General features: G+C 53.5%; 1 protein-coding gene across 6 annotated transcripts; it reads right to left on the bottom strand.

Moving 5' to 3' along the window:
* Positions 1 to 118: 118 nt before the first annotated feature.
* Wdr81 (WD repeat domain 81) lies at positions 119 to 13,596 on the bottom strand. 6 transcript variants are annotated; one of them, XM_051179992.1, is made up of 11 exons: positions 10,774 to 13,591; positions 9,621 to 10,251; positions 8,790 to 8,897; positions 8,331 to 8,521; positions 8,018 to 8,208; positions 7,055 to 7,220; positions 6,813 to 6,978; positions 4,556 to 5,242; positions 3,838 to 3,983; positions 3,410 to 3,589; positions 119 to 1,250 (listed from the first exon to the last, which is right to left on the bottom strand). In XM_051179992.1, the coding sequence occupies exons 1-11, from the start codon at positions 13,267 to 13,269 to the stop codon at positions 930 to 932; spliced, it is 5,283 nt and encodes a 1,760-aa protein (XP_051035949.1). In that variant the 5' UTR covers positions 13,270 to 13,591; the 3' UTR covers positions 119 to 929. The 6 variants fall into 6 exon arrangements, 4 of the variants coding, with proteins under 4 accessions (XP_051035949.1, XP_051035950.1, XP_051035946.1 ...); XM_051179993.1 differs by having other exon boundaries at positions 9,621 to 12,469; positions 12,994 to 13,143; XM_051179989.1 differs by having other exon boundaries at positions 9,621 to 13,592.
* Positions 13,597 to 14,234: the final 638 nt, after the last annotated feature.

Raw genomic sequence — 14,234 nt, 5'->3', positions numbered from 1 at the left:
AAGACAAGCCATAAGCCAGACATGGTGACACCTGCCAGTAACCCTCCTTGGAAGGCTGAGGCAGATTGCTTGAGCCCAACTTAGGTAAATCAAAAGACAACACAGCCTCACTCAGCTTCATGGCTCTTCCAAAGAATTTATTTATCATATTTACATGGATTGCAAACAGTGAGGAGAGCAGGGGCCACATCTCAAACTGCTTCTCTGCTCCAAATGGGGACTCAAGAGATACCAGATCTTCCCATCTCCTGGGAGGGGCCTGAGTGGCAGAGATGATTCCTGTTGCCCCTTCTCCCCAGGGGTGCTGGCCCCAAGGGCTGCCTCCCTGGCTCAAGGCACAAACACTGTGGTTAGGGGTACCAAGGCAAGGCATGGATTCATTCCTAGACCAGCTGGGGCCTTACTACCTCTTCTCTGGCCCCGCTTCCCCTTTTCCCCCTTTTTCTGGTCCCACACCGGGAAGACCTGGCCGAGTGGATACTGAAGCCCCAGACAAAGCCCTTAAACTCCTTAGGATGGAGTTCATGTACCACCAGTACCCGGGATAGGAGCAGTTTCCTACCCTTGGGAGAAAGAGCTAGGGAGAGCTTGGCTAGAAGAAACTGGCTGAGCAAGACCCATCTCCCTTCATTTCCTGGAGCTTCATTGTCCCCGTGAGAATCCAGAAGGCAGAGCTGGGGAGCAATGGGAATCTTAGTGCTCTTCCCTGTCCCGCTTCTTGTTGGTTAGAACAGCATCTCCTGAGTTTCACGAATGAAGCCACTTCATGGCCTTGGAGATTCAGTAACTCTATGACCCCAGATGGCGGGCCATGTGGGCATCCAGAACCTGGGGCTTGCCTAAAGAGAGCTGCTGAGAGATCAAGAATGAGGAGCTGGATCTGAGGAATGTCATCTCACCCCTGCCTTCAAGCCAACTCCTGCCTGGACCTATGCCAGGAGGCGGATGATGCCATTGTCCGAGCCCAGCAGGAGGTGGCGTTTTGTGGGCAGCAAGGCCAGGCTAGTGAGTGTGCCACGGAAGTTCTCGGAACTGAGCTTTGTGGTGGCCTGAGAGGGTGGTTCAAGCAGGGAACAGATGCCAATCTTGTTGGCTACAGTGCCAGTGACCACCTCGCTGCCGTACAGGTCGAAGGTGTGGATGGGATCCGACGATGACTTGTAGTGGTGTGTGGGCTTCTGCTCCAGCTCCTTCCACACAGTCAGGGAATGGTCGGAAGATGAGCTGACTAGCATGCTGCCCTCTATGGCCTGCAGAGTGGAGAAGGCAGACAGCTTCAGCAGAGGCCTGGGGATCCCATCTACCCACCAAACTCCATGACCATTCTAGAGTGCCTTTAATTCCAGCACTCACGAGGCAGTCCTCTGTGAATTCAAGGTCAGCCTTGTCTACACAGGGGGGTCTTGGAGATATACAGTGAGACCTTGTATCCAAAAGAAGAACTAAATATATTCTTATTAACATAACCATCACTGGCTGGGCAAGATGGTTGCCATGCATCTCACAAGCCCATAAATTCAACACTCTGAAAACAAATTTGAAGCCAGCCTGGTCTACATAGCAAGCTCCAGGCCACCAAGGGGTTTGAAGCCAGATTTTGTCTTTTTTTTTGTTTGTTTGTTTTTGTTTTTGTTTTTTTTTGAGACAGGGTTTCTCTGTGTAGCCTTGGCTGTCCAAGAACCCACTCTGTAGACCAAGCTGACCTCAAGCTCATAGAGATCGACCTGCCTCTGCTTCCTGAGTACTGCAGACCTTGTCCTAAAACACAAATGAAACAAATCAACCAAAAAAAAAAAAAAACAAAAACAAAAAAAAAACCAGCAGAAACAAAAAACTGTAACCTGTAACAAAAACCTACTCATTTAAGAACAGACTCTACTCCAGAACAGCCAGAACTATATAGAGAAACTTTACCTCAAAAAACAAACAAACAAACAAACAAACAAATAAGTATATGTGGGGCTGGGAAGATGGCTCAGCTGAGTACTTCCTAACTCTTGCAAATGACCAGCTGTCACTCCAGTTCCAAGGGCTCTGACACTCACCTCTGACTTCTGCTAGCACTGGATGAAGGTAGTGCATGCCTATAAGGTAAGCGGTGGCTGATACCTTTGATCCCAGCACTCAGGAGGCAAAGGCAGAGAGCCGAGAGGCAGAGGCAGAAAGATCTCTGAGTTGGAGGCCAGCCTAGTCTACAAAGCAAGTTCCAGGACAGTCACAGCTACACAGAGAAAACTATCTCACACACACACACACAAAGACTAAAACCAAAAGAACAAACAACAACAAAAAGCCCACTTCTAGATATAAAACAGTTAGGCATGGTGGTATGGAACTTTAATCCCAGTACTTAGGAGACAGAAACAGGGGGATCTCTCTTGAGTTCAAGGCCAGCCTACTCTACATAGTGAGTTCCAAAGCAATATAGACAGATCCTGCCTCAAAATAAATAAATAAATAAATAGATGTAAGCCTTTTAAAAATTAAAGGAAAAAAAAAAAAAAAAAAAAAAAAAAAAAAAAAAAACCAACGATTCTGTGCAGCATTGTGCTCCACACACCTGCATTACCGCGTCTAACCTCCCTAGCAACCTGTGCAGTACAGCTGCCACTGTCCTCTTTTAACATGTATTTTCATTCACATTCATGTATGCCACATGAGGTAGGTACCCACCCACAGAAGCCAGAGGGTGTCAATCCCCTGGCGCTGGAGTTACAGCCAGTTCTGAGCTGCCAGATGCTTATGCTAAGAACCAGACTCGAATCTTCTGAAAGCACAGGGGCACCACCCTCACTTTACAAGAGAACTGGGATTTTCACAGGATGACCCCAGAGCCATGCTGACACTGGGGCTCTGGACAGAGCTGAGCGCAGGCTGCATCCCCCGTAGCCTCCATACATGCAGGGGAGGAGAGTTCCCGCTGCTAGGAGAAATCCTCCCACAAGCTGCCCACCCCAAACTTGCTGAGCATTCCCTGATGCCTATAATTGAACACAAAAGGCAAGAACATGATGCCCATGCCTGGGCCTGTTCCTGCCCCCATCAGGACAGCCCAGCAGGGGGCATGGACTCTGCTCAGTGGTCTCCAGGCAGTAAACAGCTTCCAGGCTTAGCTTTATTTAACCTGAACTGGGTCACGGACAGGGCATGACCCCTGATCCTCCAAGTAAGACAAATATGGACAAGGGTTACTCATTAGAAGATTCCTGTGGAGCAGCAGGGTCAGTTCTAGCCTTGGTTCCCGGCCCTAGTCTGCCTCCTATGCAGCTGGTTCCTGAGCTGGCCTACAAGAGCCACCTTCCCTGCCCATCAGATGTCTCTGAGTATGGATAAGGGATACCAGCATAAACCTGTCCTTGCTCAGGCCAGGCTCTAAGCAGAAGAGAAGGGAGGGACCTAAGGGAGTCACCTTGATCTGCAGGATGTCCCCTTCATGGGCTGGCCAGCCTCGTAGAACCAGGCCCGTGCGGGTGTCCAGCAGCACCATGAAGCCCGAGGAGAAGCCAGCCACAACACTACGGCCACTGGGGCTGACTGCCAGCGAGCGAACAAGCCCGGGGTTCAGCCCTCCACCCAGTCGGAACTCATGCTGTAGGCAGAGGGAGATTGTGCTCAAGTGCCAGCCATCACCATCCCCTACCCACTGAAGCCCACAAAGCCAGGAGGCCTGACTCTCCCATTCCATGCATGGAAGGGAAAGTCTCTGGACTCCAGTCCATCACAGAGCCCCACCCACAGAGCTGCTATCTGTGTTCCTGTCAATCCTCTTTGAGTTTCTTCCCTGACAGGCTCCTAGAGACCCGCAGCTAAAGCACAGGGAACTGCACACCTCCTGACCTGCAAGCCAGGCTTCCTGCAGTCCACAAAGCGCAAGGTAGAGTCAGAGCTGGCCATGGTGATGCTGGTATGGGGAGCAGGCATGACAGCTACAGCAGTTAGGGGCACACGGCTGTCCGAAGGATCCACAGTACGGAGGGTCTTCCCTGGAGAAGGACACAGGACATTTGCAGACCTAGTGACTAGCAAAGAGCCCTGGCTTCTACAAGCCCCCGACTCACCCCATGCCTGCATACCATACTCCCATGACCCACAGAAAATGCCAACAATTTCGGGGCTTTCTTATCTTCCTGTTTCCATAGTCATGCCAGGGTCCCATGCCCAAAGCGATCTACTCTCTCCATGCAGCATGCTGTAACCAGCTGGCACCACCTGTCTACCCTGATGCTACTCTATTCCCTTCCCTCTCCATTCTTATTTTTCTTTACAATGATGGCACACTCTGCACAAGCCCTACATGCATGATCTCCAGACCCAGGTTTTTGATTGTCACAGGTGTAAAATAGATGCTTCCAGCAGCAGACCAGCTTGCTGCTAAACTCCGGGAGCGGATTCAAACTCAGGTCCTACAGTTTCTAATCCCCAATTGTTCCCACCTTGTTCAATCTTCCCCCTCGACATATATCATCATGTATTTCCCACTGGGGTCTCATTCCGAGTGGCCTGGCAAAGGCACAGTAAAGCAACCACAGAACAGGCCTCACCTGGGCCCGCTCACCTGTGAAGGGGTCCCAGACGTGCACCGCCCCATCACAGCTCACCACATACTGAGGGGCCTCAAGCTGGCCCACGTAGAAGACACTCTTGCGGTGCTGGGCATAGATGAGGCGGGGGGCTGTCTCACTGGTCCCATCCCCATAGTTGTACAGTGGCCAGAGGCGCACAGTACGGTCCTTGCTGCCACTCAGAAAGAAGTCCTCGCTGCTCATGGCAGCCACACATTTGACAGCCCCCGCGTGGCCCAGAAAACTCTGCAGGCGGATCTGGTGGAAGTGGAAGTGGGCGTCCTGCTGGCTCACACCAATCTCATATTGCCAGTATGCCAGCCAGTTCCCGCTCAGCCCGTGGGCACTCCGCGGCAGCTCCCGCTTCAGGGCATTGTCTTCACTCCTGCTGCTGAGGCCCCCACCACCCACCCCAGAGATGGGGCCCAGTGGTCCAGGACTCTCAGGCTGAGAGTCAGGGATCTGGATGCGATTTCCAACCAGGACACTTCCAAAGGTTCCTGAGTGGCCATCATCCTGGAGACAGCTGCCACTCTGAGGGTCCCATTCAGGGCCGGCACTAGGCACAGTGGGCTCCATGCTGGCTGGGTTTCGGGAGCTTGGGCTGATGCTTTCCAAATACAACCCTGCCAGCTCCCCAACCAACTCGTGGTTGGGGATGATCTTCCGGATGATGTCACCTGCATGGGAGTGGGAAAAGGTCCTAAGATCAGGGAAGATGACAGGCAGCTGCTACCACCTACCCCTAGGGCTCAAGGTATTGACTGGGCTACCCTGGGCTACTAAATTTCCTCCCCACAAAAAGCAGCTTTATTGATAGATACATGGACATCAATGCTGTCTCTACAGAGACATACATATGTCAGGCACCATACTGGCAACAGACACAGAATGATGATTAAGACCAAAGTCCCCTGCCTCTTGGAGCTTAGGGTTCTGTAGGAGCATAACACACCCAACTGCAAGAGGCATCCTGTTTAGAATGAAACTGAGTATAACGCCCATCCCATAAGGGAGGCCACAAAAATGGAAGGCTATAGATTCCTTTGCAGATAGCTTCTGGAGACCATCATATTCCCGTATGTCCCTGACTTGTACGGCTGGCTCCTGAGCCCTTTTGTTCAGGTTCTCTTCTATGTCACTGTCCTGGTTAGTTTTTGGTTTTGTTTTGTTGTCAATTTGACACCAGCTACTTCATTTGGGAAGAGGAACCCTCAATTGAAAAAAACCCCTCTCCAGACTGGTCTGTGGAGGCATTTTCTTGATTAACAATTGATGTGAGAGGGCCCAACTCACTGTGGGTGGTGCCACCTCCAGGGCAGTGGTCCTGAGTTCTATAAGAAAGCAGGCTGAGCTGGGCAGTGGTAGCACACACCTTTAGTTCCATCACTTGGGAGGCAGAGGCAGGTGGATCTCTGTGAGTTCAAGGCTAGCCTAGTCCAGAGTGTTTCATGAAAGCCAGAACTATTATACAAAGAAACCCTGACTCAAAGAAAAAACAAAAACAAAACAAAACAAAAACCCCAAAAAGCAAAAAGCAGGCTGAGCAAGCCACAAGGAACAATTCAGTGTTCTTTCATGACTCCTCCTTCAGCTTCTGCGTCGAGTTCCTGCCCTGACTTCCCTCAGTGACAGCCTGTGACCTGGGAGTTGTTAAGATGAAATAAACCCTTTCCTCCCCAGGTTGCTTTTGGTCATGATGTTCTATTATGATATTCAATAAAAACCCTAACTAAGGTAATCACCATGAAAACTGGGACCTGGGGTCAAATGTGTTTGCTGTGATTCAGCTCATCAGGCAGGGGGACCTGTTGCCCTGACTGCAGAACCAATGATGGAAGGAGAGAGCCAACTCCCAACACTGTTCTCACTTCCACACACATGCCAGGGCACGCACGCACCTACACCACACACACAATCATTTCTTAAAAGAAAATAAAGGCCAGCCTGGTCCACAGAGCGAGTTCCAGGACAGGCTCCAAAGTTACACAGAGAAACCCTGTCTTGAAAAACAAACATACAAAACAAAACAAACAAACAAACAAAACAAGAAAAGAAAGAAAACAAAGAACTCTGAGTGGTGGCACATGCCTACACTGCCAGCAGTAGACAGGGTCAGCCTGAGCTAAATGAGATGCTGTGTCAAAAAAAAAGAACACACTGCCGACTCTGGACGTGAAAGCATCAGGGCCCACCCCAGGGAAAAGATACAGTCGCCAACACTGTGCGAAGGAATGTGATGGGCCATACCCAACAGGCAGGAGAAGGGTACGTAGATTGTGTACGCCATTTCCAGGGTGAACACCTTCTGCAGCTCTTCCAGCACGGTGGGGTCCACTGGCCGTCGATGCCCATCAGCGAAAGTGACCTCTGGAAGTTGGCCCTCAGTACAACCCTTAGGATCCAGCTGCAGATCCTGTAGGCAGGAAGCCTGGGAAATCAGCGAATCCACAGCCCTGGCCTGGCCTGCCCAGCCCAGATACTCTGCCTACCTGCTGCTGAAGCTCATGCAGATGAGAGAAGACTTGGAAGAAGGTGGCCACAGGCTCACTCAGATGCTGCTGAACCATCTCCTGTCCAATGCGCAAGCAGATGAGGGCGATGAGACTAACAGTCTTCACGCACAAGACTGTCCGGGCCTGGGCCCCACTTGGGAACCTAGAAACGGAGCTCATGAGTTTCAAGCCCCTCCCTGAAGGACTTGACCAGTCCACCAAGAATTTCAAATAAAAGGAGCCATGAGATTGATCAGCCCAAACCAGAGAAAGAAATGGAGGCACAGGAAAACTGGTTTACTCGGGGTTAGAGTTAAGAGAACGGGAACTTTGAACTAGAGTCACAGATGGTTGTGAGCCACCATGTGGATGCTGGGAATCTAACCTGGGTCCCCTGGAAGAGTAGCCAGGGCTCTTAAACCCTAAACCATTCTTTCCAGCCCCCAGTTTTGTTTTTGTTTTTGAGGTGCTGGAGCTCAAATGTAGCATTTCCTGCATGCTGGGAAAGAGTTCTATCAAGTCACACTCACAACCCAGAACCAGGACTCTAAGACAGAGTCTCTTTTAGAAACTTATGTAGCCTTAGCTAGCTATATAAGCTACCATACAGACCAGGCTGCTCTCAAACACACAGAAATTTCCCCATCTCTGGGTGCTGGAATGAAAGGCCTGTGCCACCATACCCACCACTGGACCCATGGCCTGTTTTTCAAGACAGGGTTTCATTGTTTAGCTCTGGCTATTCTGGAACTTGCTCTGTAGACCAGGCTGGCCTCGAACTCACAGAGATCCGCCTGCCTCTGCCTCCTGAGTGCTGGAACTAAAGGTGTGCACCACTACCGCCCTGCTGGACCCATGACTCTTAACACCCAGGCCAGTATCATCTCCTTTCCCCTGAGCTTTCCAGCCCCTCCTGGGGGTCCCTCAGCCAGGTGACTCTCCCATGGAGCAGGGGCCTACCCTGTGACAAGGGAGGTGAGGAAGCTGAGCACAGGCAGCAAGACCTCATGGCTGATACGGGGCAGAATGTCCATTAGGGTCGTGTCTGAGAGGTACACAATGATCTTCTGAGTCAGTGTCACAGCTGCCAGCAGCCCTGCCTCCTTGCGGCTGTTCAGTCGGCTGGGGCTTGAGTTGTTCCCCGGGGCCACCTGAAACCATAGAATAGATGAGGGCCAGGCTACCCCACAGACCTCCTGGAACCCCAGAGATTAGGGACCAGTCCTTGGGTCCTTAGCCTCCCCACCCCAGGTCTGCTGAACCAGCAACTGACCAGGTAGCTGATGTAGGGCAGGTACTGGTAGGTGAGAACAGGCTCTCCATATAGGTGGGCGATGTGGAGGAGACAGCTGAGCACAGGCCCTGACACTATGTCCCCGAGTACTGGCCTCTTCTGGTAGATGTTGCCGGCACTCAGCGGGGGACTCTCATCACTGCTGACTGTGAACTGCTGCCGAGTGGGCCCTGCCAAGGAAGGGCTTTGAGAAGCTAGTGAAGGACCGGGTAAGGGTTGAGGCAGGAAGCCAGCCTTCTAAGACTGGGGCAACTTCTATTCATTCTAGACTGGGATCTTCCCCTCTCCCAAGCTACAAAAAAAAGAAGTTTGCAGACTGAGACCCGGGACCTGCCCAGGAAGTGATATGAAGTAGCGGAAGGAATCCCCTAGAGAGAGCTAAGGACGGGCAGCAGCTTGGAAGGAAATCTGGTCTCCAGCACTGACCACAGGCCTTACCCACATAACAAGATGTCAGCAGGCGCAGCAGGTTCCGGGCTACATGGCGAGAGGCCACTGTGGGGCCAAGCTTGGCGGACAGCCAGCGGACCATCTTACAGGCTGTATCTGCAGGGCAGAAGCAAGCCCTGAGCTCATTAGATAGCTCGCTCAACACCCTTCCCACCCCACCCGCTACACCACACCCTGCCCAGCCAACTCTGGCTGTAGCTCTGCTAAGGTGCCTGATCACACTGGACTCATCCACTTAGCCATGAAGGAGGATGACCTATGGAAACTGGCTTCTCAAGCAGGACCTACAGGAAGGAAGGCCATCCTTTCAACAATGGTCCCACGTTCCTGAATATAGGCTTGTCCCTGGCTACCACCCCTCTGGCCTCTTTTCAGCAAACCTTTTTAGCCTTTCGCTGCCTCTGATGGAACCACAAGGGCCTTAGGGACTTGCACATATGTTATTCCCTCTGGCTGGAATACTCTCCCCACTTCACAACTATTATTGCCAGTTCCCATTCCATCTACACCTCAGCCATCGCTTGCTTTTACTTCTTAATTATTTTTCTGGTGCTGGAGATAAAACACCCAGGATACCCAGGGCCTCAAACATACTAGGAAATTGCTCTACCACTAAGCTCCATACCCTGCCCGATGTGTCCCTTTTAAAGATGCCTTCTTTGATTTCTGTAAGTTAAATCTAAGCCCCACTTTCCATTCACACATAGCACCGTGTCAGACCATTTGACCTGGGACGTGAGCTCAGTTTGTACTACACTGGACCTGGATGGACCCCTGCACGGCACAGGAAACCAACACCTCCCAGGCCCAAGGACTCACCAAGGAGGATCTTCTGCTCTTTGCCTTCTGTTTGCTCTGTCAAGGGCTCCTCTTCCTCTTCTCTGTCTCTCCCATCACCAGGAGCCACGACCGTCTCCATGGACAGCATTGTGTCAGACAGAGAGAGCTCAGATGCTCCTGTGACTTCATCTGTCTCCTCTTCCTCCTCCAGAATCACACAGCCTTCCTCCTCCTCCTCTTCCTCGGAGCCCTCACTTTGCTTCAAGTCCTGGCTGCTGTCACCTGACTTCAGGCTGTTCTTGTCCACAGGGGCGCCCCCATCATCCCCACCTCGCTCCTCGCCCTGAGAGGCCTCGCTAGTGCTGCTCTTGTCACTCAGCTGGCCCAGGCTCACAGCCTCAGCCTCCTGGGGCTGTGGAGAGTCAGCCACATAAAGTCCAGACTGGAAATCCTCTGTGTCTGGCAAGTCGGCCTGGTCATGGAAGCTGACACCTGACCTGTAGTCTGGGAGTCCCAGTCCTGAGGAAGCAGCAGGCTCCCCGTCCATCTGAATCTCCTCCCCAAAGGCACATGAGGTGGGCCCGGACACCGGGAGCTCGCTTTCCTCATCCTCGGTGGTTCCAACCAGGCCTTTGCTCTCCTCCTGCGAAGCTTCCACCCCAGCCAGTACCTGAAGGACATGGGGTAGCAGGTGAACGAGGAAGGCCTGCAAGCCCAACCGTACCACCAACTGGGCCACAAAGCAGTCGGTGTACAGGTAGAAGCGGCCATGCAGTCGGCAAGGACTCTCGTAGGCCCCGATGAGGGGCTTCAGGAGGTACTTATTGGCATTTTTGGGGCCCAGGGCCTTGGCAACGGGTTCAAATAGGTACCAGGCAGTATACACAGCTGTGTGTTCCTCAGACATGAGTGACAGCACAAAAGGCAACAGGATCTCCAAGCCCTCAGGAGTGACATCATTTAGCACTGCACCCAGTTGCTGCCATAGAGCAAACACCAGTTCCCTTCCCTGGGCCTCATCCTCCACACGCCTCTCCTGATATAACAGAATGAACTTGTGCAGTGCTGGAAAGTATGGAGGGAAGGGGACCATGGAGCTGAAGGGGCTGAGCAGCTGGGCTGGGCTGGGTGGGGGCAATCCCTGGGAAACAGGCTTGTACTCAAACAGCGGGCCCATCTTGCCCTTCTTCACCACCATGGGGCTTCTGGGTCCACTCAGCTGCAGAAGTGTGTCCAGCACCGGCTGCAAAGATACGGGGATGTCCTTGGAGTGGCGCGTGCAGAGACCCCGGACAGCCTCAAAGCGTACCCACAAAGGTGCATCGGGCTGCAGTGTCCGGACCCTGGTGGCAAACACCATCTCAGCCAACAGGACACCCAACACCTGCATGTCTCGATGGAAGAGGTTCTGTAGGTGCACAGGTGGCTGGACGTGAGGCTGCTCGGGTACCTTCAGCTGGCTCCCTAGGCCTTTCGCCAGGAAGTTACCCATTTTCTCCAGCTCCTCCAAGGCCTGGATGGGACTGAAGCCCTCAGGTAGAGCTATCTTCCCCTCTTCGCCCTCCCCAGGGTCCGACCCAGCAGCTTTGCTTCTGCGGCCTGGTCGAGAGCCTGAGGTTGCTGAAAAAGACAACAGGCTAGGTGAGGCTTGACTGGAGGAAGGGCCCAACTGTTCACCTACTTTACCAGGGAGGGAGATGGAATCCAGAGCTTCAGTAGCCTGCTCTAAGTCATCTTCCCCTGCCATGGGCCTGTCTCTAGTCCAGCCAGTCTCACACTGAGTGGCCTCTAAAACAAGCCTGCCCACCCCATTTACAAGTTGTCCTGGAATGTCCTCCTGGCCTGTGGCCTCCTGAATGGGCTGGACCAATAGCCGGGGGATGAGTGGGGGCTCGGGGGCCAGGGCAGGAGACCCAGCCAAGCGCTGGGGATGTGGCTGATCAAAGAGCTGTACGACACCATAGCTAGTCAGATGGGTGTGGGCATCCACCAGGTGCAGACACACGTTCTTCTCCTTCACAGCCTCTTTGCCCTGGAGTTTGTAGCCGAAGGTCAGGTCAATCCAATGGTGCAGGTCTTGGGATACCTCCCAGCTCTCCAGCAACGCTCTATGGGCAGCCACAAACTCCTGGTTAGAACTGCACCAGGCTGGCACATCCAGGTCAGGCATGTCGGGGTGGATGGAGCAAAAGATAGAAGGATCCGTGTAGAATTCAGGGATGCACTCATCAGGTGTCCAGGTCTGCATCCGCTCCATGGTGGCAGGATACTCATGGGGCTCCCACTGTGCTCGGACATGTCCACAGAGTACTGAGCGGGGTGTGCGCCGAGCCTTGTATACATAGTATGTGATGTCAGAGAGGACATCAGAGATGTGATGAGGGACATGAGGTGGCTCCCCGCCTCCTGCACCACCTGCTACAAATGCCTGCCGTGTCATCTCATAGGTGAAGTCCAATTGCTTATCTCCCTTGTTGAGTCGGAACTTGGATTTACGAAGGTCTCGGAAGCGCCCATAGGGCGTGGTAAAGTCCACCACCCAGGGCAGCACTGGGTGATAGTTGGGATCCCCCTGTCGTCGACCTGCCAACCGATTCAACTGCATGAGGTAGTGGAAGTTGCTGATTCGGCCATGGACCCAGTCCAGCACAAGGCCCTTAAGTTCCTTCTGGCAGGTGGGGCACGCGGATCTCTCTGCCTCCTCTTTTTCAGATTTAACACCTGTCCTGTTTTTCTCTAACGAGACCTCCTGGTTCTCATCCTCAGAAGGCATCTCATAAGCACTCAGGTCCAGCCGAAGCTCACTGCAAAGCTTCTCATCCACAGCAATGTGGTGCAAAGACAGGGCCCCACAGGACAGCCCTTGGCGGTGACAGGCATCCATGGCCCTGAGGACACGGAAGAGAATGAAAAGCACCTTGGCTTGGCTGTTGGTCAGCTTGGCAGGGCTGAAGGTAACTACATCATGCAGGGAAAACTGTACGTAAGGGTGTACCACATACAGCATTTCGGGTGACTCCAGAAGGGCCTCAGCTCTTAAAAGGCTTGGGCAGGCAGGGCTGCCCCGAGAGGGGCTGGGCCCATCTCTGACATTTGATGGACACTGGATGGATTCACCCACTGGCAGGAAGGTGCATCCATAGACCCGCTGTAGAGCCTGTCTTATGGAGTCTAGAGCAGGTACAGCCGAGGGGGCAGAGCTATGGCTATAGGGCTGCCCATAAGTATGGTATGCATGGCGCCACAGGTTCCGGTAATTCTGGGCAGCCACCTCCTGCATGAAACGAGTGAGAGTCTCAGGGCTACAGGACCCCTCGTCAAAGGACAGGACTCCGCCCAACGGGTAGGTCAGTCTCCGTTTCCTCAGCCCGTGCACCTCCACTCGCGTCCACCCCGGGGGCAGCCTCTGTACCGAGCGTTGCAGTAGAGTCCTGACTTCCGCTTCACCCAGGCCCTCGGCCCGGGGACAGGGTCCCAGGCGGCGCTCGCGGAGACAAGCCAACCAACGCGCGGGCACTAGGGCCACCACGTGGGTGCCCCCCGGCGCCGGGGCCAGCTGCCGGGCATCGATGTTCAGGTCTTTCTCCACGCTCTGGAGGAGCTCCTCCATGTCAGGTCCCGAGGATGGAGACCAGCCCTCGGATCCTGCTGTAAGAACCACTTTCTGTCCTCTGCTCCCCTGGGCCATCTGGTCCTGGCCCCTTGGGGGCAGCTCGAGGCTGAGTCTGGCCACGGCCCACCTCGCAGTGGCTTCCGGGGTGCCAGGCCGGGAAGGTTGGGATGGACGAGGAGCGAGAGCTGGGGCGCAGGTGACTGGGCGAACCAGCTACAAAGGAGAGAAGGCCTGAGGATCGTCTTAGCCCTCTGCAGGGTCCTGCGTTCCGGGGCGCAGCGGGGCGGGGAGCGCGGAGCGCCAGAGCTGAGCGCCGCCGTGACGGGTCAGCTGATGCGGGTCATGTGATCTCCCAGACACGGAAACAACCGCACGTGTTTCTAAAGGGCCCAGCGAGACCCCGCCTCCGGCTCCTACCCCGCGCCTGCGGACCAGCCAAGATACCCTTTCATCTGCTTCTCTTTTGGGGCTTTGTCCCAGCCTCGATTGGTTCTGGGGCCACCTGGGCAATTCAGCCGCCCTCAGGTACAGAGGAAGACCATCCTTAATAGGGCACCGGACTTCTCTCCCCTTTCTGATCTCTCCTGTAGGCTCTGAGACGCGGATCAAGTGAGGTTCATCTTGGAAATATTAGCCCTCTAGCCAAGTGTCAGCTCTGGCAGCAGCAGCAGAACCAGATCTTTCAACATACACCGTCTCAGCGTTCCTATGCTACTCTGCAAAACAAGGAGTTTAATTTTCCAAAGCATTTGATTAGTAACTTGCCACTTGGCCCTCACAACCTTGTGGGAAGTAAGGAAGTGGCCCCGGCACAGAAACATGGGGTCCTTTAAAACAAAATGTTCTTCTGAGACTTCCTGTTAAAAATGTAGATGCCACAGAACCAGGTAGCATGGTCACAACCTTGCAGATGCTACTATGACTCTAGGCAGGGTGCAGCACAGGATGAGGAACAGAAACCAGAGAGCTTGTGCTCAAACTGCACGTCATCCCCAGAAGGTCTTGTTTCTGGCTCAAGTACAGGCCAGGCCAGCAATAAA

Source organism: Phodopus roborovskii, unplaced genomic scaffold, assembly GCF_943737965.1.
Source record: "Phodopus roborovskii unplaced genomic scaffold, PHOROB, whole genome shotgun sequence".
Taxonomy (NCBI): Eukaryota; Metazoa; Chordata; class Mammalia; order Rodentia; family Cricetidae; genus Phodopus; species Phodopus roborovskii.
Note: the sequence above shows the minus strand (reverse complement) of the source record. Positions and strands in the feature narration are given on the sequence as shown.